Source organism: Clytia hemisphaerica, unplaced genomic scaffold (assembly GCF_902728285.1).
Source record: "Clytia hemisphaerica strain Z4C2 unplaced genomic scaffold, Clytia hemisphaerica genome assembly, whole genome shotgun sequence".
NCBI lineage: Eukaryota > Metazoa > Cnidaria > Hydrozoa > Leptothecata > Clytiidae > Clytia > Clytia hemisphaerica.
Window position 1 is genome coordinate 929,064 of NW_027104114.1, and position 23,907 is coordinate 952,970.

At 35.4% G+C, this 23,907-nt stretch overlaps 1 protein-coding gene across 2 annotated transcripts in view; it reads right to left on the reverse strand.

Moving 5' to 3' along the window:
• Positions 1-2,102: 2,102 nt before the first annotated feature.
• LOC136813394 (sodium-dependent phosphate transporter 1-B-like) overlaps positions 2,103-23,907 on the reverse strand; it is a 31,633-nt gene continuing 9,828 nt past the window's right edge. The window contains exons 4-12 of one of the 2 annotated variants that reach the window (XM_067069915.1): positions 16,086-16,313; positions 15,015-15,100; positions 13,784-13,880; positions 12,485-12,688; positions 11,836-11,895; positions 10,566-10,875; positions 6,779-6,964; positions 5,088-5,278; positions 2,103-2,774 (exon numbers count right to left, since the gene is read on the reverse strand). In XM_067069915.1, coding sequence (XP_066926016.1) covers positions 2,728-2,774; positions 5,088-5,278; positions 6,779-6,964; positions 10,566-10,875; positions 11,836-11,895; positions 12,485-12,688; positions 13,784-13,880; positions 15,015-15,100; positions 16,086-16,313 — 1,409 coding nt within the window. In that variant the 3' untranslated portion in view covers positions 2,103-2,727. The remainder of the gene's footprint in view (positions 2,775-5,087; positions 5,279-6,778; positions 6,965-10,565; positions 10,876-11,835; positions 11,896-12,484; positions 12,689-13,783; positions 13,881-15,014; positions 15,101-16,085; positions 16,314-23,907) is intronic. The other variant, XM_067069916.1, reaches the window with a different exon arrangement.

Sequence of the window (23,907 nt, forward strand, 5' to 3'; positions counted from 1 at the left end):
AAAAAAAATTGAAGGAAGTTCAACTTTTTTCAACCGTTACGTCAATTTTGACCAATGGAATTGCTTCTTTTTTCAATCAACCAATGACGTTACAAATAACGTGAAAAGTTTCGCGCGAAAGTGGACACCGGCCTTAACACTAAGGGTAGCCTATACTAGACGTCACCCGCGTTTTTTTACGCAATTAACGTCTATTCCAGTTTGCGACTTTTTCGAATGTTTTGAGCCCGGGTTTTCGGACTCTAAACATTTGATTTTTTGACGTCACTTTTAACTTTCGAAGCTCCTGCAGTAGAGAAAAAATCGAATTTGCGTCAAAACACTTGAAAGGCTTCTATTTTTCGAAAATCGTCAAAGTGGAACTCACTAAGAAACGAGATGAAAAATCCCGGTTTTTAGTGAGGTGCTCGCTACACTAAGGGTGGCAAAAACGTAAAAAAATGGATAGAATTTTCAAAATGTCATCTCGTCATCTCGCAAACCTAATACCCCCCGGGCCGCTTCCATCTTTTATAGCCAGAAAAGTTGCAGCATCTTTTAAGCATTTGCAAAACTATAGTATAAAGTGCGGGAAAGAAAAGAGCGCCAAACTGTCAGTTATATTCAGCAGAAAGTTGAATTTCTCAAAGATTGTTTATTCATTCGTCTTCAAACTTTTACTAAAATTTCTACTGTACTGACGTCATTAAAATTTCGAAAATTTTTTTTTTTCAATTTCTGATCGACTTTCTGATCGAGATACATCTTTGGTGAAAGAAAGTTTGAAGACAATACACCGTTTAGGTGTGTCGACTGCGCACGCGTCAATCCAATTTTCCATTGTTTTGATTTTAGCGATCACGGAAAATTCACTCTCCTCCGTAAGAAAACGGTAGGCAAACATCTGGTTCTCATAAGGAAAAATAGCAGAAAAACGATAGGTAAAGAATTCCTTTTTTAATCATAACTTTTTTTCCTCTTGATGAATTTTTGTGAAATTTTCAGGAGAGACTTGTAAAATTATCATTGATATCATGTTCAAATATCTAAATCATTCTCTTTAAAGGAGAGAAAAAAATTCACAATGTTTACATTCCTCTAACCTTTCACAGTACTAAAGTGCGCATTTTTACCTACCATTTTTACCGGGCCTCTGCAATGGAGTACCGTGAAATAGCGAGACTCCTAAACGGTGTATTGGATAAGCTATTCTTGAGAAATTCAATTGTTAGTTTTTATGACGTCATCGATTATGACGTCACAATTGGTTTTTGCGGTTTTTCGCGAAAATCAACAAAAAAACAATTAGGTTACACATCATGTTACACTTCATCATAGTACTCTTCATATTCATTCATTCGTTTGGTCATTTTCTGTCGACTAATGCGATCTAAAAATTATTATGGTAATTTTCAGTTTTTGAGACATGCCATAACTTACCCGAGGTCGAAAAATTCGGCATATCTCAATCAGATGTCTCACTTTGGACTTTAGTGTTCTTGTAGGGCATCGCCTAGAATCATGTCATCAGGATTTACGCGAACAATATTTTTTCGAGTTTGATCCCGTCAATGGACGTCAATTCAATTGAATCAAAAGGTTTAGTGAAATCTACGAAGAACTGCTATCAATCGATCTTAAGATCTCAAGACTGTCAAGACTCAAAAGCTCAAAAATGAAAAAATTCTCCAATGATAAGTCAAGAATATAGTCTGGGAAGCCATTATACCCCTCTCAAATAGAAATATCAAATGAAATAAAAGTGGAATTACTAGTCTGATTTGCAGACCTCTACAAAACCGCACTTATACGAATCCATTAATGGATGCCTATGAAAATACACCTTTTCGACTGTGGTCGCGGGGTCAGGCGCGTGCCACTTTATTATTTTATTTACCAACAACTTCAACTCGGTCCAATCCTTTTTTTACACGTTCTTCTATTGTCATTAGGTGCGAAAGAAAGACTGGAACGGTTTTAGGGTGGTAAAACGGACAAAAAAATGCCCGCGCGACAATTGGCGGCTACCGTCGAAAAGGTGTATTCTAGAATTCTAGAATTCTAAAAAAAAACGGCCAAATACCCAGAAATCGGTGTCCCAATATATTTCGACCATGATCGTATAAAATCTTCATTCTCCTTCATATTTTCTCTATCGTTAGTTACTACAATACTTTTATTTACAAACGAACTTTATGTCTAAAAATATACTTTCAAAATCAAGAAAAAATTATTTAATACCCGTAAAAATATCATCCATTTCAGAGCCTTAAATTTACATTAAAAATAACATCGCTCAGCATTATTTTTTAGATTTTTAAACTCCACTTTGAATTCGCAAGCTATACGTTCGAGTCTCTAATAAACGTACAGTAAGGAAAAGGGGTTTCCAAGAGAAAAACTGTGCAACCCCTAAATTGAGGAGGTCAATTTCTGTTCTATGGGGCTAGGTTTGAAATGCAGTGGATTTCCAAAAGGGTTTACGAAAGTCTGTCAAAAATAAGTGGAATTCCATAGGGGTATAATCCAAAAACTGCCTGAGGTTCAAGAAATGATAAGGTCACAATAATAGAAATAGAAAATAAATACAATAGAAATCTCTTAGGATTAGATTCTTCGAGGGATATTCTATTGTAATACCCCGAAACAACCCCACAATTGCATCCCTGTTTTAGAAAAATCAAAAACTCCGATAAGGTCTATTGTCACATTTGAGGGATCTGTCAAGTTAAAAATCATTTTAACATCTTACATGACCTCACGAAGAATGGCAAATATCATCGCAGATATTCCACCTAAAAAAGAAAAAGCAAATCAGTAGATAGAAAAGTTGAGTATCTTGGGGAGGGGGTATCATTGTGTTCTCCCCTTTAAAAAAAGGGGGGGGCAAAACCCTTCTTTAATATTAATGGGGGGCAAAATTAGATGTGAATGGGAAAATCTGGTGGGGGAAAAGATTTCCAGGATTCAAAGCAGTAAAATATAGCATATTGTATTCATTTTGCCAGTCAAAAATGCATGAAATTTGGGACTTTGAGGCTTTTAAATATCTTTTCGAAAAAAGGGGGAGGGCAAAGAGGTTTTCGAATCTAGGGAGGATTTAAAGGGGGGGGGCAACCACAAAATCTCAAGGGGGGGGGCAACCAACCCACTAGGAAACTATGGGTATCCAACTGTCTAGACAGGGGTATTCATGAATATCCCATGTGCATTTAAATTTGCATAAGGTGTTAGATCTTAATGCGAATGAACGAGTTTGCAGATTCAAAGAGTTCAAAACTTTATGACAAAGGGTATTTCTTTTATCCATTATCTACTTATAATGCATGCATTAAAATTTCATGTAAAGATTACGTCTTTTTTCATATAAAAAGTATCAGAAAAGCAGAATTTGCCTCTTTATTTTCGAGAAAAAGACGTCATCTTGAGTTTGGGACTATCCCACTGGACCTTTAAATACCCTGGACACAGTTTCTCGATCCCGGCCAATCAAGAATATTTGATCGTAGCTTTTTTTTTTAATGGTACCCTAATGGTAGCACTATTCAATGGCGGTGAAAAAAAATAATTAAAGTCTGTCCAGATATAATTGGCAGTGGAAACAAGAATGCCTGTAACTTTTGATAGTCAAATATAATTATGGAAATTTTTTTTGCTTGTTTTAGAGAATCAAAAGCGCTATATTTGAATGTATTTTTGGTTGAAAAATTCGCGATTTTTAGCGGTTTAATTTGCGATTGTAAAAATTGAACTTTTTTTCTACTTATGCTATAACGTTCATTTTTACACCACTGGTAGTTCAACCTTAGGTTAAGAAGTTCGTTAAATTTTAAGGCAAACAGAAAAGTCCTTCGGAAGATATGGGACCCGAAATACCCCTTGGTAGCACTTTTCTGTGAAATATCAAATCTCCAACTTATTACTAAAAACGGGGGTATAGTGATATTGATTGATGAAACAGTTTTTTCGATCATAACACATTTTACAATCTCTTTAATGACCTAATAGCCAAACTGTGTTTAGTGTTTTGGGAATTAGCAAAGTTCTTTAATGACTTAAAAAAATAACAAAGGCAATATAAGTTCATGCTTATCCTTTCAATAAAAAACAATTATACTGTATGATTTCACTTCTTTTCGAAATATCAATGATACCAATAATACCAATAATGCACCAACACTTAACATTTTCCAACTTTTAATTGCATGCACTGTTCAAAAAAAAAAGACAACATAACCCCCGTTTTTAGTAATAAGTTGGAGATTTGATATTTCACAGAAAAGTGCTACCAAGGGGTATTTCGGGTCCCATATCTTCCGAAGGACTTTTCTGTTTGCCTTGAAATTTAACAAACTTCTTAACCTAAGGTTGAACTACCAGTGGTGTAAAAATGAACGTTATAGCATAAGTTGAAAAAAAGTTCAATTTTTACAATCGCAAATTAAACCGCTAAAAATCGCGAATTTTTCAACCAAAAATACATTCAAATATAGCGCTTTTGATTCTCTAAAACAAGCAAAAAAAATTTCCATAATTATATTTGACTATCAAAAGTTACAGGCATTCTTGTTTCCACTGCCAATTATATCTGGACAGACTTTAAATAGAAAATTACATTGAATTAGGGTACCATCTTTTTAAAAACTCCGATCAATGATGGGGGGTAAAGCTTGGTCCAGGGTATATAAAGGCCAGTGATATATCCTTTAATTTTCTAATGGGAGTTATTTGATGTAGAAGTGTCATTTTATAAGTGATTTATGACCAAAATAAGTTGGGAACCACTACTTCTTCATCGAATAACTCCCGTTCAGTGAAATCGACCATACTCACTTAAAAGTCTTCTATTTCGTTTTTCGAAAGTTTTCAGATTCTATAATTGGTTTTGGCAAAAAATTGGGCCCTTGGGCTTTGGCCTAGTTTTTCAATAAATGGGTCTAAAAATAAGGGCTACCCTTAAAATTTTTCTGGGCCACCCTTCTAATATCAATCCATAGGTTATTAGGCATGTCTGGTCCAAATTTGGTGCTCTGTTCCAAATTTGCACGATAATTACACCTACTTAATAAAAAAAGATAAGAAAAGATGTAGTACTGGTAAAAACGCACCTGTTATAGGCATCGTTACAACCCATGAAATAACAATATTCGTAAATAACGACCAATCAACGACTTCTTTGGATCGAACACGACCGACGAAAACTACGGAACCGACTTTACAGTGAGTTGTACTGACCGGAATACCAAGATTCGATGCTAAGAGGACTGTAAGTGCAGAACCAATTTCAATGGCAAAACCACTGCAAATAAATAAATGAAGAAAGAGTGTAAAAAAGTGGTCAAAATAAAGCTTCTCGTTGCAGTTGACTCCCTATTATTTGAATATTTTTGTATTTCGAACCAAAATATCGGTCCCCTCAACTGGACACTCTGTAACTTGAACCGTTCTCTAATTCGAATAATAATTTGGTTCCTTGAAGATCAAATTAGAGAGAGTCAACAGACCCTATCGGAGTTTTTGATTTTTCTAAAAAAGCGACGCATTGTGGGATTGTTTCGAGTGTATTACAATAGAAATCTTTTAGGAATTCCTTGATGGAATTCTATTGTAATAAACTCAAAACAATCCCACAATGCATCGCTTTTTTCAATGATAAAATCTTGAGAAAATGCCAAAAAACAGTTTTTCCGGCATATTTCCGGCATTTTCGGCCGGGAAAGAATGTTTTTTGAAAATCGGGCTCCGTCACATTTTAAGCATTGCTATTTTGCATCATTGTGCAAAAAATCAGAAAAAAATAATGAGTCAACATTGAGAAAAGCTGTATTTTCTTATTTGGTTAAAGGGAATTTCCCTAAAATACGAAAATCCGTTTATTAAGGCGAATAAGAATTTTCCGGGAAAAATCACTTCAGCCATTCTTTAGAGAATCTTGTCCTCCATCTTTGTACAAAAAATCAGAAAAAAGTAATGACATGATTTTGCACAAAGTCCAAAGAATCCTATTTTTAGGCAGTTTTTGGCCCAAATTTGCCCAAATATATTTTTTTCGAAAATCGGGTTCCGTCACATTTTGGGCATTGCCATTTTGCATCATTGTGCCAAAAATCAGAAAAACTAATGAGCCAATCCTGAGAAAAGCTGGTAACAGACGGACGAACGGACGGACGGACAAAGGTTAATTTATAGGACCTCCAGGTAGGTCCAATAAAAACAAATATAGATGATTTTGATTGTTTCAATTGTTTTATATGTTTGTTTTGAGCATGTGATTTTAATTGTTCTCTTTAATGACACGTGGTTCGCGCAATGTTTACATTTTATTACTTTTATGTCTCTTTAACACATATTCTCCAAATTTTGGTAAAATATGAAGACGGAAACCCGTCTGAAAAGGAAGATACAGATGTCATATGGACGTTGTTTGGGCTACATGTTTTTTTTTATAAGCAAGTGTATGCCCCTTGGTCAGGCTCGTATATGCTTAAGTTCTCAAAGCATCCAGGCATAGATTATGCTTATTATATGCTTATGAATCATGCTTATAATTCATCCCGAGCCAAGTTTTAGAAATTTTGTAAAAATTTGTTCAGATTTGGGAGCAGTGGTATAGCCGTGGAATGTCTTTTTTTTACTTGACCTCAACCAAACTATTTTAAACTGATAAAAAATGACAACTTGAAATTTTTTTCTGGCTGACACGTATGCTTATGTTATGCTTAGGAATTCTACAAATCTGAGCCTCTATATGCTTATAAGCGTTATGTTTATAAAAAAAAACATGTACTGAACTAATTACCTAGAGGGAGTGATGGGTGATAAGTTTTCACCGATGGTTTTGATTACTCTTCGACCCCACACAGACAAACCGACGATGATGCCAACACCTCCGTAAATGAGAATCCATATGGGCGTTTGAGCTGTACTTTGCACCTCTCCTGTTCGATAGATCAGCCATAATGAAATGACAGGACCAATTGCATTACTGAAAAATGAAGAGGTTTTATTTTTACATAAGTGTTCCCGTCTCAAAAAATTGTATTACAAAAACTCTCTGACTAAAACATACAAAGAAATACAGCCGCTTTAAGACCAACTAACTGTCAGCTCTACTGTGATTTGACGTCAAATCTTGTCTTGATCGTACTGACGTCGGTATGTTTTTGAACTTCAAGTGGCTGTATTTCTTTGCGTGTTTTAGTCAGAGAGTTGTTGTGATACTTTTTTTTGCTCAGAATTTCATGCTATATCAGATGGTACCATGAACATGTAAACGACTGGACATCTATCTTTTATTGTCTCTTTGAAGCGAGCTTCGTTGCCGCCTGTATTTCAAAATTGGTGTAAAAAATCCGACAATATTCCGTCATAATTTTATTTCTTTGAATTATCTAGGTTAAAGGATTGATAGAGCTTGGACATTACTCCTAATGCAGAAAAATAATATTTTCGAATTTTTTCACAAGTTTGCAATATATTTTATCAACATAGAAATATTAGTCGGAGTTTAGACAAGCTGACGATGATTTTGCCTCTGTTATCTTTGTTATAATATAGAAGACTTGAGAAGAGTAAAACAACAGAGACTTTTGTCGTTTTGACGTTTTGACGTTGTTAGCAAGGTATTCCCAATAGATATACCATCAAAATTTATTGTTTCATTTGATGATTTTACGAGGCGGCAACGAAACTAGCAGTGTTATCTTCAAAAATACAAAGGAGATGGATGTCCAGTCGTTTATATGTTCATGATGGTACCAATCATTTTCGTTTATTTTGACTTTTGAAAATAAGCTATTTCTTATTCCTTATTTCCCTTGCAGTTTTGCCTATGGCGTCACTATTTTTGTCAAAAAAAGTTTTCCCGGGCCTAATCCGCGTCCTCCCTTTCAAAAATATCTTGTAATATACTGTTCTCTTGAATAGACTAAAAATGGCTAGGTCATAGAAAAGATGTCACGGAACCCCAGGCTTGGCCCCCTACTATATATGTTATCACAGGATATAATTTTGCGGTTGAATTTATGCCTTTTATTTGCAAATCATGCATGTTAGTTGTTGAAATACGCTTTATTAGACCCTTCTTTGATCCCAGTAAACACGATTTAACAAGTTCTTTAATCGTAAAAATTTTAGCGAGACTAATTTTAGCATTTTAGCGAGTTTTCCCTATTTTCGCTAAATAAATCTCGCTAAAACACGCCGAATCGACAGATCGATAAAATTTATCCGCGCGAAATTTCTGGTAATATTGCCTCAATACATTTTTATCAGGAAGGGTTTCAGTGCAAAGAAATGCTAGAAAACGAATTCAGTCAATAATGTAATACAAGCATTCGCTAAAATTTATCCAAGCGAAATTTTTTGAAATCGTGATTCGCTAAAATAAATCCAAAAAAAAAATCTAGATTTTCCTGACTCGGTAATATACGTTAAAATTAGTCGCGCTAAAATTTCTACGATTATTATTATTATTATTATTATTATCATTTATTAGGTTCAATTTCATACAAAATTGTTCTTCCCCCTAAACATAAATATCAAAATAAAAAGCACTAAAGAATAAATAGTATTAATAAATATAAATATTTTTACAAATTTTCTGGATAAAATTTTATAAAACTAGACCACTAGATAGACATGAAATGGAGTTGGATAACTAAGGACCCAAAGGCTGAATGTAGATTGTATCAAAATAGGGACTAGCAAAAGGATAGTGGATAATAGTAGTGGAAATATTAGTAAGTAATAAAGTAAAAATAGATCTTCATAAATTTATAATTTTTTGGTGTGTGCGCACGAGTATGTGCCCTAGATTTAAAAAACAATTTTGATTCTTTAATAAATTCTTCAGGTCTTTGATTTCCCTGATATTTTTCGGGAGTTCGTTAAAAATTTGAGCTTGGTCCTGAAATGTCTTAGATAAGCCAAAATCAATTTTTTTTAATACCATCATCCTGCGAGCGAAGCTTCCGAGGCTGAGTTACTTTCACCAAAGAAAGATATGAAGGCCATTTTTTATCATTGAGGGCCTTGTAAACAAGTTTGGAAACATTAAAATCAATAAGCTCTTTTATTGGTAACCATTGCAGATCGACAACATCTTTCAGTGTGGCATATCGGTTTAGGACATATCCTGCAGCAATGTTCTGTATACGTTGCAGACGATTTAATAAGTAATCGGGGATCTGTCCGAATACGACTATGGAGTACGCTATTTTCGATAGCACTATAGCTTCAGCGAGTGATTTCCGAACTTTAAATGGTGTGAAACGTTGGAAATTACGAAGAGCTCGAATGGTACCATGACTGGATTTTATAATTTGGTTGATATGGTCGGACCAGGATAGGTTTTTATCAAATGAAGACCAAGAAGCTTGACAACATCTTTTTGTTCAATTGATTTTTTTGAACAAGAAATAAGATACGAGTAGTCACTACATAATTTGTGATATGACGCTAGACGTTTGGTTGAAAAGATGATGTATTGCAGTTTATCAGCATTGAACAAGAGATTATGATCAGCTGACCAGGTGGAAAGTGATTCGATATCAGTCTCGATTTCCCGGATGCATTGAAGTATATCACGAATTTTTGAGTGACGATAAAGCGTTGTGTCATCAGCATATTGGATACTGAGAGAGGAGATTTGGTCAGATAATTTGGTAACATATAGGTTAAATAAAACTGGACCCAAAATACTGCCTTGAGGGACACCAAAGTGTATGGGTTGAACGGGTGATCTTTTATCGTTCACTTGCACAAATTGCTGACGGTTTGTGAGATAGCTTATAATGATTTGCAATGACATGGAACTAAAGTTTAACTTTTTAAGTTTATCAATGAGGGTAAAATGGTCGATCGTATCGAATGCCTTGGAGTAGTCGATAAGAATTGATAGTGTAATTTCACTTTTATTCATAGCTTTGATTATATCATCACGTAGTTTTAAGAGTAGCGTTGTTGTGGTGTGCCCTTTCCGAAATCCAGATTGATTTGGACGGTAAAGTGAATTCCTTTCAATGAAATCGCATAATTGTGTTAAAATAACACGTTCGTAGACTTTCGATAAAACCGGTAGGATTGATATTGGTCTATAAAGAACTTTATTTGACATTTGTTTTAGTTTCGATTAAAAATATTTCGCGGATAAGACCTTTCCAAATGTCCATTGGGACTTAATTTCGCAGATGACACCCGAATCCACGAAATCTGTGAAATTCAAACCCCGCCAAATTTAATCTCATTAAGTAACTGTTGTAAAAGTGAAAAAGAATTACCAAAAGGCATTGTAGGGGTGCATACCTTATCGGCCAAAACTTAGTCGGCCTTAATTTTAGTCGGCCTTAATTATTAGTCGGCCCTAATTTTAGTCACCTCGTCAAAATTTAGTCACTAAGGGCCGACTAATATATAAGTTTTGGGCATTTCTAAATTTTTGGTCGGCCCAAATTTTAGTCGGCCTAAATTTTTACTCGGCCCTAATTTTAGTCACCAAGCCAAAATTTAGTCACTTAGGGCCGACTAAGTTTTGGCCGATAAGGTATTCTGAAATAATCCCAACAAAACTTTAAAATCACTATTACCTAACATCATTACCACCATGTGCGAAAGCGCCAAACGCGGCGGTTAAAATCTGAAGATATTTGAAAAGTTGTGCTGAATGTGGATCATCTTGAATTTGTGATCGCGCGCTATCATCTGGCTCTGGAAGGACGCTATCAAGGACGCTACGGGTCCGGGACCTCGTTGATTCAGATCGCGGTTTTGTGTCTATAGTTTTTTTCTCTTCATGACTTATAGTGATTGTGGCAGTTTCTTTATTTTTGGTGTCACCATTTTGATTTATTTCGTCATTCGCTTCTGAAGCATGCTCGAAGCCTTCGTTATGGGTACCTGAAATATATTGGGAAAATATGTTTTTTTACCACTAGACTGAAACAAACCAGCTGGCACACAACGTTGTTTTAACGTTCAAATAGCCTAATTTGGACGTTATGAATGTCACATGGACGTTGTTTTGATGTTGTGTGCCGCCTGGGAAGCAGGTGGTAACTAAGTCTTAGTCCCCATAAAATACCCGGCCCATTCTTTCTTTCTATTGTTCACATTGAGTAGACGTAAATTCCGATCGAACGTAAGCGACCGTAGCATTAAGGTAGAGCATCCAGCTACAGTGCGCAAGGTTGTGGGTTTGATCCCCAGCCGGGTCATACCAAAGATTCCCAAAATGGTACTTAATGTCTCTCTGTTTGATGCTCAGCAGCTGAAGAGACGGATCAAGAGTAAGTGGAGCAATCCAGGGAAATAAGTGGCGCCCTCCCCTACCTTTGGGTAGACAGCTATACGAAAAGGGAGCCTACGGGTTGCTCTCGACTGCGGTCGCAAACTTACTTACTTTTACTTACTTACTTAAGTTCCGATCAAGGTCGGGTTTCAATGAACGAGTTCAAGTTATAGGGACCCTCTATTCTAGTTACACAGAGCCATATAGTTGAAAACATTGTTGGACAAATCTTTGTTGAGAGAAAATCAGCCTTAACAAGGGTTGTGAAAATCATGCGTTTGAATTGAGAACTTAAGTTGAAGGGATAATCAGACGGTTTGAGATATCTTGCTAATAGAACTGTTTTCCAAAGTCTAGATATCTAAGTTATAGTACAGTTTTAGAGTTTTCGCAAGAAAACAAAAGGATTTTGAAGTGAGAGCTATTTATAAAGATTTCAAATTGTCATATTTCGTAATATCTCACATGGGAAAGGACTTAATCAAAAAGTTTTAGATGTTTTGCTCAGGACCATGGAATGAATCTACAATCAAAAGATATCCAAACCATCTGATTATCCCTGAACGTACCTATAGATCCATAATTGGCGGAATTAGTGTTAGTCGTGTATGGAAGATGATTTTCCTTTGCTGTAAGTCAATAGAGGTGTAAGAACCGTTGAGTGTGTATGTATGTAAGACAACAGTTTCGCAGTTTTTGATATATAAATTGATATTGTGTAAAATTTGTAAAATCAGATTTCCGGCTTAAAAACCAAGTTAATTTGCTTTATTTTATTCGACAAAAATCGGCGATTTCAGGAGCATTTTCAATTGATTTTTGGCTAATTTGCTTAAATTTAGTCCCACGCGAAACATTTGAAAACCCTGAATCGCAAAAAAATAAATTCAAAAGATTTTTTGACTCAGTCCTATTAACGATTGATAAATCAAAGGAGTAAATAGAAAGTGCGATCAAGGTCACATTGGTTTGTTTGACACTTTACCGTGAGTACTTTCAGAAAATCAAAATGGACCAATGTGACCTTAGTTGCAACTTGAAATATTTTCCCTCAAAGTCAAGACTTTCATAATTGGCAAAAAAAAACCTCAACTAGCCCTCAAGCTGTCATTATGGACTTTTGGGACTCAAAATTTTGGGATTCTAAGTTTTTCATTATTGTCTATACTACCAAATATCCAAAAATGAATTTCAAACAATCAATAAACCTATAATTACCTTTTTCGTCAGTCTCCTTTTCTTCATCTTTCCCAGCCTCGTTATCGAAACGTACTGAAGGAATTTCCGCAGATTCTGATTCTGCAAGAATTTTCTTTTTAAGCCATGGGTTTACACCGAAAGCCTCTATGATGGAGATGACAAGGGACGCTCCAATGCAGATACCAAATATAACATACCATGCAAAATCAGCCATACCAAAGACTAGAAAAAGTGATTTATAGTCTCAAAATTTTGACACATTTTCGCCAGCCCTTATTCCAACACTTCTCAATTATGTGAATTCTCAAAATACGGCATTTTTAAAATTGGGAAAACTTTTGCCCTGCATTTTTGTGCAGGTCCTCATTAAATAAAACCATACTCTTGTCTCCCAAATAGACGCTAATTGTTAAGAGAAAAAAATCCATCCCCCCGCTCTTATTAAGACCCCCCTGTTAATTTAATTTGAATAATTCAATATTTTATTACAGTGTAGATAGACCTTAAACTTGCTAAAATTTTCCTTTTTGTTAGTATTGGTTCTTATTTTATGTGTTCATTTGTTAAAATTTCTTTTTTGTTGTTGAAATTGATACCAATTAAAAAAAATCATATCTTCAAATTACCCCCCCCCCTCTTATTCCACCCCACGTTTATTAGAATTTAGAAAATTTCCTATCCCCTGCTTATTCGGACGCCCCCCGTCTATTCGGGAGACAAGAGTAAGCCTAGACTCGGCATGAAAAGGGCCGATAAGGAGTTATGCAAATCAAACATTGGCTGCTCGAATAATCTCTCTCTATTTCGATCTCTAAAGATTTTCTTCGAATATTGGAAAAAGGTTTAAGGGCTGTCTTTTAGTCCTTTAGAAGTTGAGGTTTTTAAGAAGTTAAAAAAGATTTGATTGATAGAAGCTTCCCCACTGGAAATTACACTAAAAAACCCCACTGCATTTTTCAACTCTCACGTATAACATAGCGTAGTACGATGTCATAGAACCATAGAAGGTTGGACGTCCTCAACAGGGAGTGTACGTTTTTTTCCTGGAAAATACTTTTTTATATCACCACTGAAATTCTTAACAGTTCACCGAGGCATATATAGGTTTTAAATCCCGGGGGGATTAGGCAAAATGGGTGCCGGGTATGCGCGAGCGCCATAAGGGTCCCTTTTTCGAACCTTCGAAAGTCCCTAGATTGGGTACAAAAATTAAGGCTCGATTTTCGAACTTTAGCTCGGACATATCCGTCATCTCGCAAACCTAGTACCTCTCCCTTGTTTGAATCGTGCTATAAAAATTACAAAAAGATTCTTTACCTTCTTTGCTGCTGTAGAAAATGGAGAACAGATTTATAAAAATGGTTGCGAACAACAAGAAAGGGAGTGCGATCAAACCATACTTCAATGGACTGCTCTGAAAATAAAAGGAAAAAGATTTGTTTATAAGTGGTAAGACGAGGCCAATTTACTTTGTTGTTTTACGGGCCAAGCTACCCAAAAAATAGGGTCGGTCGGCGAAAAAATAAAAATAAAAGGAGAATTTTACGTATAGAATCTCCAAAAAAGGCAGCAGAAACTACTACGTCTTGACAAAAATGCGAAATAGAAAATAGAAAATGAAAAATTGGACATAAAACTCTCAAAACTTTGAAAAACACCAAAATTTTGAAAAGTTGGCAGTCTGAAAAGCAAAGAAAATAAAAAAGTAGTACCAAAATTGATTTTATTTTTATTTCGATTTTTTTAATTTCAGGGTCGGGCCCGTAAAACAACTAATCAAATTGGTCTCGTCTAATCAGATGATTTGAGATATTTTGCATGTATATTCCCTTCCATAGTCATAAGAAAAACCGTCAAGTATTTTTCTAAACTCTTTATCAAGATCGATAAATTGAAATTTAAAATATTTACAATTGTTTTCTTGCTAAACGTCTATATCTATATCTTGAATTTGGAAAATAAGTATACAAAAAGGTTTATTAGTGGTTTTTGTTCAGGACCATGGAAGGAATTTACTACAGACAAAGAATCTCAATGATAATAATATCATTAAAACAGCCGTAATGACGGCTGCAAACTCCGGTAATTGTCATTTTTGAATAGCAAACCATTATTCAAGCATCTTTATCGTGGTCGAAGCCTTTCTCAATATATCTAACATAAAATTTAAAAGAGTATATCCTAGTAAGTGCGAGCACAAACGCAAACCAAATCGGGAAACCAAACCGGAAAGATCGGGAAATCGAACCCGACTATCGCGAGTAATCGGATTACGCACAATTACAAATGAAAAACACTGATTTTAAGAAACTCCTTAACTTGAGTTTCATGAATTCTATAGGATTATGGCTTGCAATAGAGACAAAAATACAGTGTGCTCCGAAAAAACGGACAAATTTTATAGTAAAATCCTCAAAACTCATTATCTTAACTGGGCTTATAGAATGATTAAAATGAGATTGCTTTTTTCCGTACATGCTAGAAAATTCATACGGACAGATTTTCGTCTATTGAAGGAAAACTGCAACATTGCATAAAAGAGACTTACACTTTTGAGGATCCATCGATCAATACCAAGGAAAATGGCACATGATATCAACCCAGAAAGCAATGGTGATATTACCCATGATGCAGCTGAAAAATAAGCATAAAATTTAAATCCAATACGTCTTTAAAACCAGAAAAGACAATAAGTCAACGCATTTATAGGTTTTATTTTTACATTTTACAAGTGTTTCCGTTTCATATCAGATATATATTCCATATCAGAACAGTGTCTGCCTGTTGTTATATTATGCTGATGTACCGTAAATCCTCGAATAAGCGCCCCGCTCGAATAAGCGCCCCCTTTGAATAAGTGCCTCCTCAAGGGAGGGGCGCTTATTCGAATGTTGTTATTGATTGAATAAGATATTAAGTAGATACTTGTGTCTTAAAAAGAAAGAAATCGATTAAGAATAAAATGATAGACATTGTCAATTGGATTTTTCCAATTTTTCTTTTATTCATCCTTTTTTGAAAAATCAACTCTTTGAAACAGTCAAGTTTAAGCAGAATTCGAATTTGTTGATATACGAATTTCTGAAATAAAAAAATAAGCGACCCGCTTGAATAAGCGCCCCATTTAGAGCCTGAAAAATTAAATAAGCGCCCGGGCGCTTATTCGAGGATTTACGGTAAGCAAAAAAAATGTTTTTCTTTTCTTCTTTCTGACCAATCTTGCTCCAGACCGTATCGATCCAATGTGAAAAAGCTTGTAAATTTAAATTCATAAGTAAGCAAACGATATCACTCTTATCTCTTATACAAAACCTTTAACATCAACAAAGATGCAGACATTTATATAATGTAAACTCGAATTTATTTTTGGATTAGTATGTTTCTTCCGGGGGGACTAGGAGTGGCAGGGGGAACAGACCCTTAGTCCTCATAAACACCCTTCTTTACAACAAATTCTTGCTTGAGGTATATATTGCATGCTAGATTTATTAAGTTGGGTTTGCGTTCTAACCTAAGAAGACTGAATGAATATTTCAGGATGATTTTTCCCAAAAAGTCAAGAATATCCATGATGAAATAAAAAAACACCATTCTTATAAAAATAGCGTGTATTATTTACCAATTTTACCAAAAGTTGCCCATCCAATACTTTTGGACCCAATCGCGACCAGAGCGTAACCAATAGTGGCGCCGACGATACTATGGGTCCCTGACACGGGTAAATTGAAGAACGTCGCAACAATAAGCCAGATACTAGTAGCTGTGAGAGCACTAAAGGCTCCAGCCATGGCCAGTGGCTCACTACCATTGAATTGGTTGACATCTATAATCCCTTTACGAACAGTATCTGAAAAGAGAAAGAGGAGAAAATTACAAATACAAAGTGGTAACACTGTTGGTACACCCCTGTGTCACAGACCCGCTGGGACCCCAGCCTCACTGAAAAATTTGGCAAAAATTTCAGCCCCACTGGCAAATTGATTTTGATTTTATCCCCACTCGAAATTCAATGATTAAAAATTGCACTCCAAAACCATCCCTACTAGATTTTTTAACCTTGAAACTATAGAATTTCTATCCCCATTGGGCTTTCAAAAAGATTTTTTATCCCCACTAAGGGAAAAACTCCCACCGGGGCTCTAAGACAGGGGTGTGCTGGTGTAAGATAATATTTACCCATTAAGTGCCGTCACTCCAGGAATTCAAACTTGAAATGCACATAAACGCCCTATCTAACTAAGAAAAAATGCCAATATCGAACGAGTTTTTTTTTCGGGAGGGGTGAGAAAACAGGGCGGCATGGCTCATGTTGCGACAAGGTCCAGACCACGGCTGCTCGATTTTTTTTCAGCATTTTAACACTTCTTCCATCAGCCTGTTCTGACTTTTCTAACCCTTTCCGTGCCGCTGTCGGCATATGCCGACAAGAGCATTTTCGATTTCTTTGCCGGTGTTTGCCGTCAAGAGAGATCTCAACCTATTTGCAAGAGGTTTTTTTAAAAAGTTTATTGAAAGTTCGATTTTGATTCATTAAATAGCATAGTTGAATAATTAAAATATATTTCAAGTATGTTTTTCATTATTATACATTTTTCAACTCGAAGTAAACACATATATTTATGATATTTTTCAGAAAAGAAAGCTAAATGTGATGGTAAACTCTAGTCGCTCATAAATGGCATATGCCGACATCTGGCAAATAGGTCGAAACTTCATTTCTTTTCGTTGCAAATAGGTTGAACACTCAAAAAATACGAACGGCAGTTAAAGGATTAAAGAAAAGAAAGCACCCATTCTTACAGATAGGACCCACCCAGCTGGCACACAACGTTGTTTCAACGTTCATCTAACGTTATATGGACGTTGTAAACGTTAGATGAACGTTGAAACAACGTTGTGTGCCAGCTGGGCATCAGTTTACTAAAAATTAGTCATTCCAGACTCATGTTTTGGCAATTTGAGCCTTGTTGTTGTTCTTGTATAAAATCGTTCTTATAAAAACGAATCTTAACCTGTCCAGCCCGAATAAGACGTATCTTTAAAGTTCGGCATACGTTCCGAATGACGTATCTGTTATATTTTGAAAATGACCTATACATTTGATCGCACACAGGGTCAACCATTAGAGATACGGTGAAACCAATCAAAAAAACGGATTCAGCGTGAAATTTCCGATAGAGATCAATCGGTTCATTTTTTCAAAATTAGTAGTGGTAGACCAACAATCCCACACAAAATATTTGAGACAACGGGGATTTCCTTGTGAAATTCTAAACACCACAAATGATTTTTAAGCGCGTTAAACTCGAGTTAGGATCTCAGTATTTAAAAGCTCCAAATTGTTTCGGTCAGGCTTGGAGTATAGCCTAGAAGCCATCAAACCCCTCAAAAATCAAAATATTCAATGGAAGAAAGTGGAAGAGCCAAAATAGCAATTCTCGCCCTAACTTTAAATTCTGAAAAACGTTAAAAAACACTAAAGTCTCAATATATTTCGAGCAAGATTGAAGCTATGTTGCGCGATTTAGTGAGAATGAAGATGCTAGAAAAGAAGATATGAGGCTTTGGATTTATTAATTTATTTGGAAGATGGTAAAATTTGCAATGAAACCGTTCGAAAAATTATTTTCAAATCTTAAAATTACAAAACTTAAAACCATTCTTTTACCCTTATCCTTTTAAAACGGAAAAAACATAGATTTATAAATCCCGAAGGACTAGATGTCGGGCTTTAAGCCATCGCAGGCAAAAAAAAGAGAATATCGGAAAAATATTGTTGCTATTGTTTTCAAAAACCCACGAAGCCTCTGATTGGTCAAGCGCTGAAATTATATTGCAATGTCACGTGACCTAGGTAGGATTTTCTACCTAACCACGGCACACTTTTCTGCCAAAGCACGACATCTAGCCCTTCGAGCTAGAAAAACTCTCCTTTGGAACCTCTGGAAATTCTTCCCAGATTACCCCCTGGAAATAATCCTCTGCCCCATGTATGGATATAAAATGGAATGGCCAATTTTCTGGCATTCAAAAGTATATCCATTTCAAATATTTTGTCATATTTACTTTATCGTTATATAATGTTTGACAAATGATAGAAACAAGCATGCGAATGCACCTATAACAGTTTAACCTTTCTAATATTTACTTAAAAGTATTTTCTTGACAAACAGACTTTATGGAGGTCATTTTCTAAGTAAGCGGCGGGCTTAGCTGGGCTTAGTGTATTTTTGTTTCATTACAATACACGTTGTTTTATCAGAACAAACTATATAAAGAAGGTTTTGTTGGTCAAAATATCATAAATTTTTTGAATTAATATGAATATAATAAAGTTGAGAACGTTTTAAGCCTTTGCGGACCCTAAAACACCCAATTCCCACGAATTGCACACAATGGGGAAAATAAGATTATTTTAAGAACATTTTTAGGCTCAAAACTCATTAACTTAAGATCATCCGAAGGCTTTAAAAAGTATCGACGTGTAAGCTAGACTATAGGTGTTGTTAGGGCGTCGTCAATTAAGAAAGAAGGGTACCGCCCCAACAAGATTTAGATAAAAAAGTTGTCGATTCGGTAAATTTTATTTAGATAATCAGTGATTTCATCAGTCTGATATTTGTTGGTATTTGTTGGTTTATTACAGTGTGGAGTCTCCGTAACTTGAACACGCACGTGGGAACACAAATTTGTTCGAAATATGGAAATATCGAGATATGTAAAAGCATTCTTTAACTAAAGGGATCAGAAAACTTGACACAAGGTGACATTCGAGTTAAAGAGGTCTGAGTAAACAAGATTCCGCTGTTGTACAAAAAAAGAAGTTTCAATGGTGGTTCAGTGGTCACCTAGTGATCCTTTATCCATCTCTTCGGGATTAGAGGTGCCGTGACAGGGACAAGAAGGGAGCGCAAGCACGACGCACTGAATACGGCAGGTACGGCGGCCGCCGTACCAGATTTTTACGAAGAATCCTAGAGCTTCCCTCTTCGTCGGAAAAATCGCTTAAATTTTCTCACTGTAAAACAGTCCGCCAGATTTTCGTTGTTTTTGCCAGGTAAAAATATAATGAAGCAATGTTTTTATTATTTGAAAATAAGGGATTGCAAAAATCTGTTATTGATGTTTGTTTCTCATTCTTAATCATATTTTTCAACTTCAAGTAGCTTTTTTGTTATTTGAATTTTAAACATATTCTTTTCAAAATGGCAACCTCGTCAAATGCTTCTAGTCTACTTCACTGGACTGAGCGTCATCAAAAATTATATTAGAAAGCAAATTCAGCCAGAAGCAGACTCTAGTCTATACATATACATAGTACTGTAACATGATAACAAGCAAACATAGTAAAAAAATCTTATCACATACTACACGTTTTGTAATATTATGTGAAATTATAATAATGTGAGATGATGATATGGCAGGCGGGTTGTACATTTCATTTCATTAAATTATACTGCTGCGGGAAATCCGAGATTTTGATTAATTTGGTAAAAAAAGTATTTGAATAGATTAAATCACGTTTTATGAGTGTTAAATTTCGAAAAATGATTGTTGACTTTTCTGTCTTTTAAAATTTTAAAATATTACATAAAATTTTCGTTTACTCGCTCGTTTAAAACTCTGGAGAGTTTGAGTATAACTTTTACTCGTTTTAAATTGGTAAGCTCATCAACCACAATTTGGGGAAACGTCTAAATTCATCCTCTCGATTTTCAGCTCGGACCTACACTTTTTTTTATAAGAACCAGTAAATGTTGTTGTTATTTTTTGCTGCTTTGAATTGAGCCTCAAATTCTTCTCATCTTTTCTTATCCTTGTACTACTTTAATGGGATAAATTTTCGCGGGGATTAATTTTCGCGGATTTCGCGGATTTGGGTGTCATCCGCGAAAATAAGTCCCATTGGAAATTTGAGAAAGGCCCATCCGCGAAATATTTCTAAACAAAACTCAAAATATGTCAAATAAATACTATTTGAATGGTTACTTGCATCAAAGATGGGCAAATAATGTGTATTTCAACAACCAATATGCATGATTTGACAGTAAAAGTCACAAAATCGAGAAAATAATGCCCCCCAATAGTGCCATCCGCGAAAATTAATCCCCGCGAAATCTTAAAATTTCGCGGATGAGCTCAACCGCGAAATTTAATCCCCGCGAAAATTTATCCCATTAAAGTACTTCAACCCCTAAATTGCTTGAATCGGAGTAATTCCAGGCTCAGAATTGTTCTTAAACTGTCCTTATTTTTTGGTGATTTTGAGCCTCGTTATTCTTATAAAAAAGTGTACTCGTCAACTCACCGCCGGGGTTTAGAACGATGTTGATATTGTTTTGCTTATATTGTTGAATTCATTGAAATTCAAAACTTTGATTTATTTGGAAAAATCAACGTAGAAAAAAATGACAAAACGATACGGTCAACTTTCAGAAACAAAAAAATCTCAAAAACCTGATATTTACGAGCTACAAATTGAAAAGGAAAAAATGACACTTCGACGCATTAAATTGAAAAAACTCTTTCAGTGTACCCAAGGTCTAAAACTGTGGTCGTGTACTCCGTAAAGATGGCAGATTATTTTACTTCAACTTCTGTAGCTTGAAGAAAGGCCAGAGAAAAATATAGTGGCTCGCAAGAACCAGTCTAGACTATGTTATAGTCTAAGACGAATCACTATCAAAGAAAAAAGCCCAAAGCCGAAGAAAATTCACAAACGGGTTTTTTTTGCCGAAAAGAGTTTACAGTCGGTAGAGTTGCTAGTCTTCGAAACTCTCCCGCCATATACCGTATACCGCCATAACGCCATACCGCCATTTTTTCCGCCTTTACTATCACTGTAACGGACGATAACATCGTCTAGAAGCAGTCACTAATGCTTAAGTTAACTTTCCGAGCAAAACAAGATATAAATGTACAAGTTATCTTTGAAACAGGCAATCGAGCCGAAACTTATTGTGCTGCAAGGCAATAAAGTTGACGGTCTCTAATTTGATTAGGGGAATTAGAAAAAAGGGGAATTAGAATTTCACCGAATAAGGGAGCGTATCGAACAGTAGAAAGTCGAATTAGAGAGTGTTAACTGTACTTACAATCCACTCTCTCTAATTCGAACTGATATTATTCGAATCTTTCTGTAATTCGAATAAAACTTCTGGTTCTTTAAAGTTCGAATTAGAGAACGACAACTGTATTTATCTATAAAAGGGACAATTAGACCACTTATCCTCAGCTGAAAAGTGGCCTAAATTACTCTCTGTTATTCGAATCTTTCTGTAATTCGAATAAAACTTCTGGTTCTTTAAAGTTCGAATTAGAGAATCAACTGTATTTATCAACAAAAGGGACAGTTAGACCACTTCATCCTCAGCCGGAAAGCGGTTTAAATTACTCTCTATAATTCGAATCTTCCTCTAATTCGAAGATAATTTCTGATCCTTTGAAGTTCGGATTAGAGAGAATCAACTGTATTTATCAACAAAAGGGACAGTTAGACCACTTCATCCTCAGCCGGAAAGTGGTTTTTGTTTTAATTACTCTCTATAATTCGAATTTTTCTCTAATTCGAATAAAACTTCTGATCCTTTGAAGTTCGAATTAGAGAGAATCAACTGTATTTATCAACAAAAGGGACAGTTAGACCACTTCATCCTCAGCCGGAAAGTGGTTTAAATTACTCTCTATAATTCGAATTTTTCTCTAATTCGAATAAAACTTCTGATCCTTTGAAGTTCGAATTAGAGAGAATCAACTGTATTTATCAACAAAAGGGACAGTTAGACCACTTCATCCTCAGCCGGAAAGCGGTTTAAATTACTCTCTATAATTCGAATCTTCCTCTAATTCGAAGATAATTTCTGATCCTTTGAAGTTCGGATTAGAGAGAATCAACTGTATTTATCAACAAAAGGGACAGTTAGACCACTTCATCCTCAGCCGGAAAGTGGTTTAAATTACTCTCTATAATTCGAATTTTTCTCTAATTCGAATAAAACTTCTGATCCTTTGAAGTTCGAATTAGAGAGAATCAACTGTATTTATCAACAAAAGGGACAGTTAGACCACTTCATCCTCAGCCGGAAAGTGGTTTAAATTACTCTCTATAATTCGAATCTTCCTCTAATTCGAAGATAATTTCTGATCCTTTGAAGTTCGGATTAGAGAGAATCAACTGTATTTATCAACAAAAGGGACAGTTAGACCCCTTCACCCTCAGCCGGAAAGTGGTTTAAATTACTCTCTGTTATTCGAGACTTCGAGAGGTTCTCTAACTAGTTCTTAGTTCTCATGCCTTTGAAGTTCAAATTAGAGAGTTAACAAAAGGGACAGTTAGATAGTCTTCTGGAAATACTCAAGGGAAACCAAAATCATTTGGGTCTAGGATTTGGGTATATTATGGGATTGAAATCTCTGCTAAAACTGGGAAAATTCTTTTTTGCAGTGATAATATTCTAGAGATACTTCCAAAAAAAATCAATAGGTCTGGGATGTGTTTATGTCCCCTATTTTGGAAATGGAATCCCTGTTAAGAGTCAAGCAAAACCCAAATTTGGACTAAAAAAATCTCTAAAATGGACATTATAGAACACTTCATGCCAGACAAGTAGATCGCCAACAGAGGATTAATACCTCTTTTCATTCACCCATTAACCTCTTGCTATGTGTATTGATATCAGATTCCCTTCAAAAGCACATAGACTAAAAGATGAAGAGATTAGCGTTTCTGTGTTATATTTTTATACAACTGAAATACAACGGAGTTCCTTTAACTCGTACCTCTACAGCCCGAATGTCTCCTTTAATCTACCGTATGTTATTAATGTTTCTAAACGATTTAAAGATTCTGAGTTAAATTTTAAGCCGATCAAAGGTAACGTCGATATCTACTTTACACTACTCAATGCCAGAGTGAATCTCACGATTATGCTAAAACTAAGACAATGAATTTTGATTTCCGTATAAACGCCTCCGGCTATTACGCCGGCCTGCTACATTCCACCGTAGACCGAAAGATATGACACGCATGAAAAGGTATCTCAACTTCAGTTTATATACGGTCTGATTGCTTAATCATCTGCAATTTTTATAGTCCTAAAGAAGTAAGTCAGAAATAAAAATCTGAAAATTGGATTGGGATTTGACGTAAAACTTCCAGTTTAGGCCACTGAAGAGTTGTAAGTCTTAGACTTAGAATCATTACATTACAACAGTAGCGGATCTGAGGAGGGTTTTCAAAATTTATGTAGGAGAGTGTTTCCTTTAGTCATAGCCCTTATTAAAGAAATAAAGACTCCTCATCATAAATTTGAGCACCCTTCAGGCCCGCCATTGTTGCAGCTTCTTTTACTCACACGAGTATAAATATCATTTTAAGAATTATCTAGCAAAACACGTTATTAACCAAACTATCATATTTCAATCGCCTTTGGAAGGTTGAC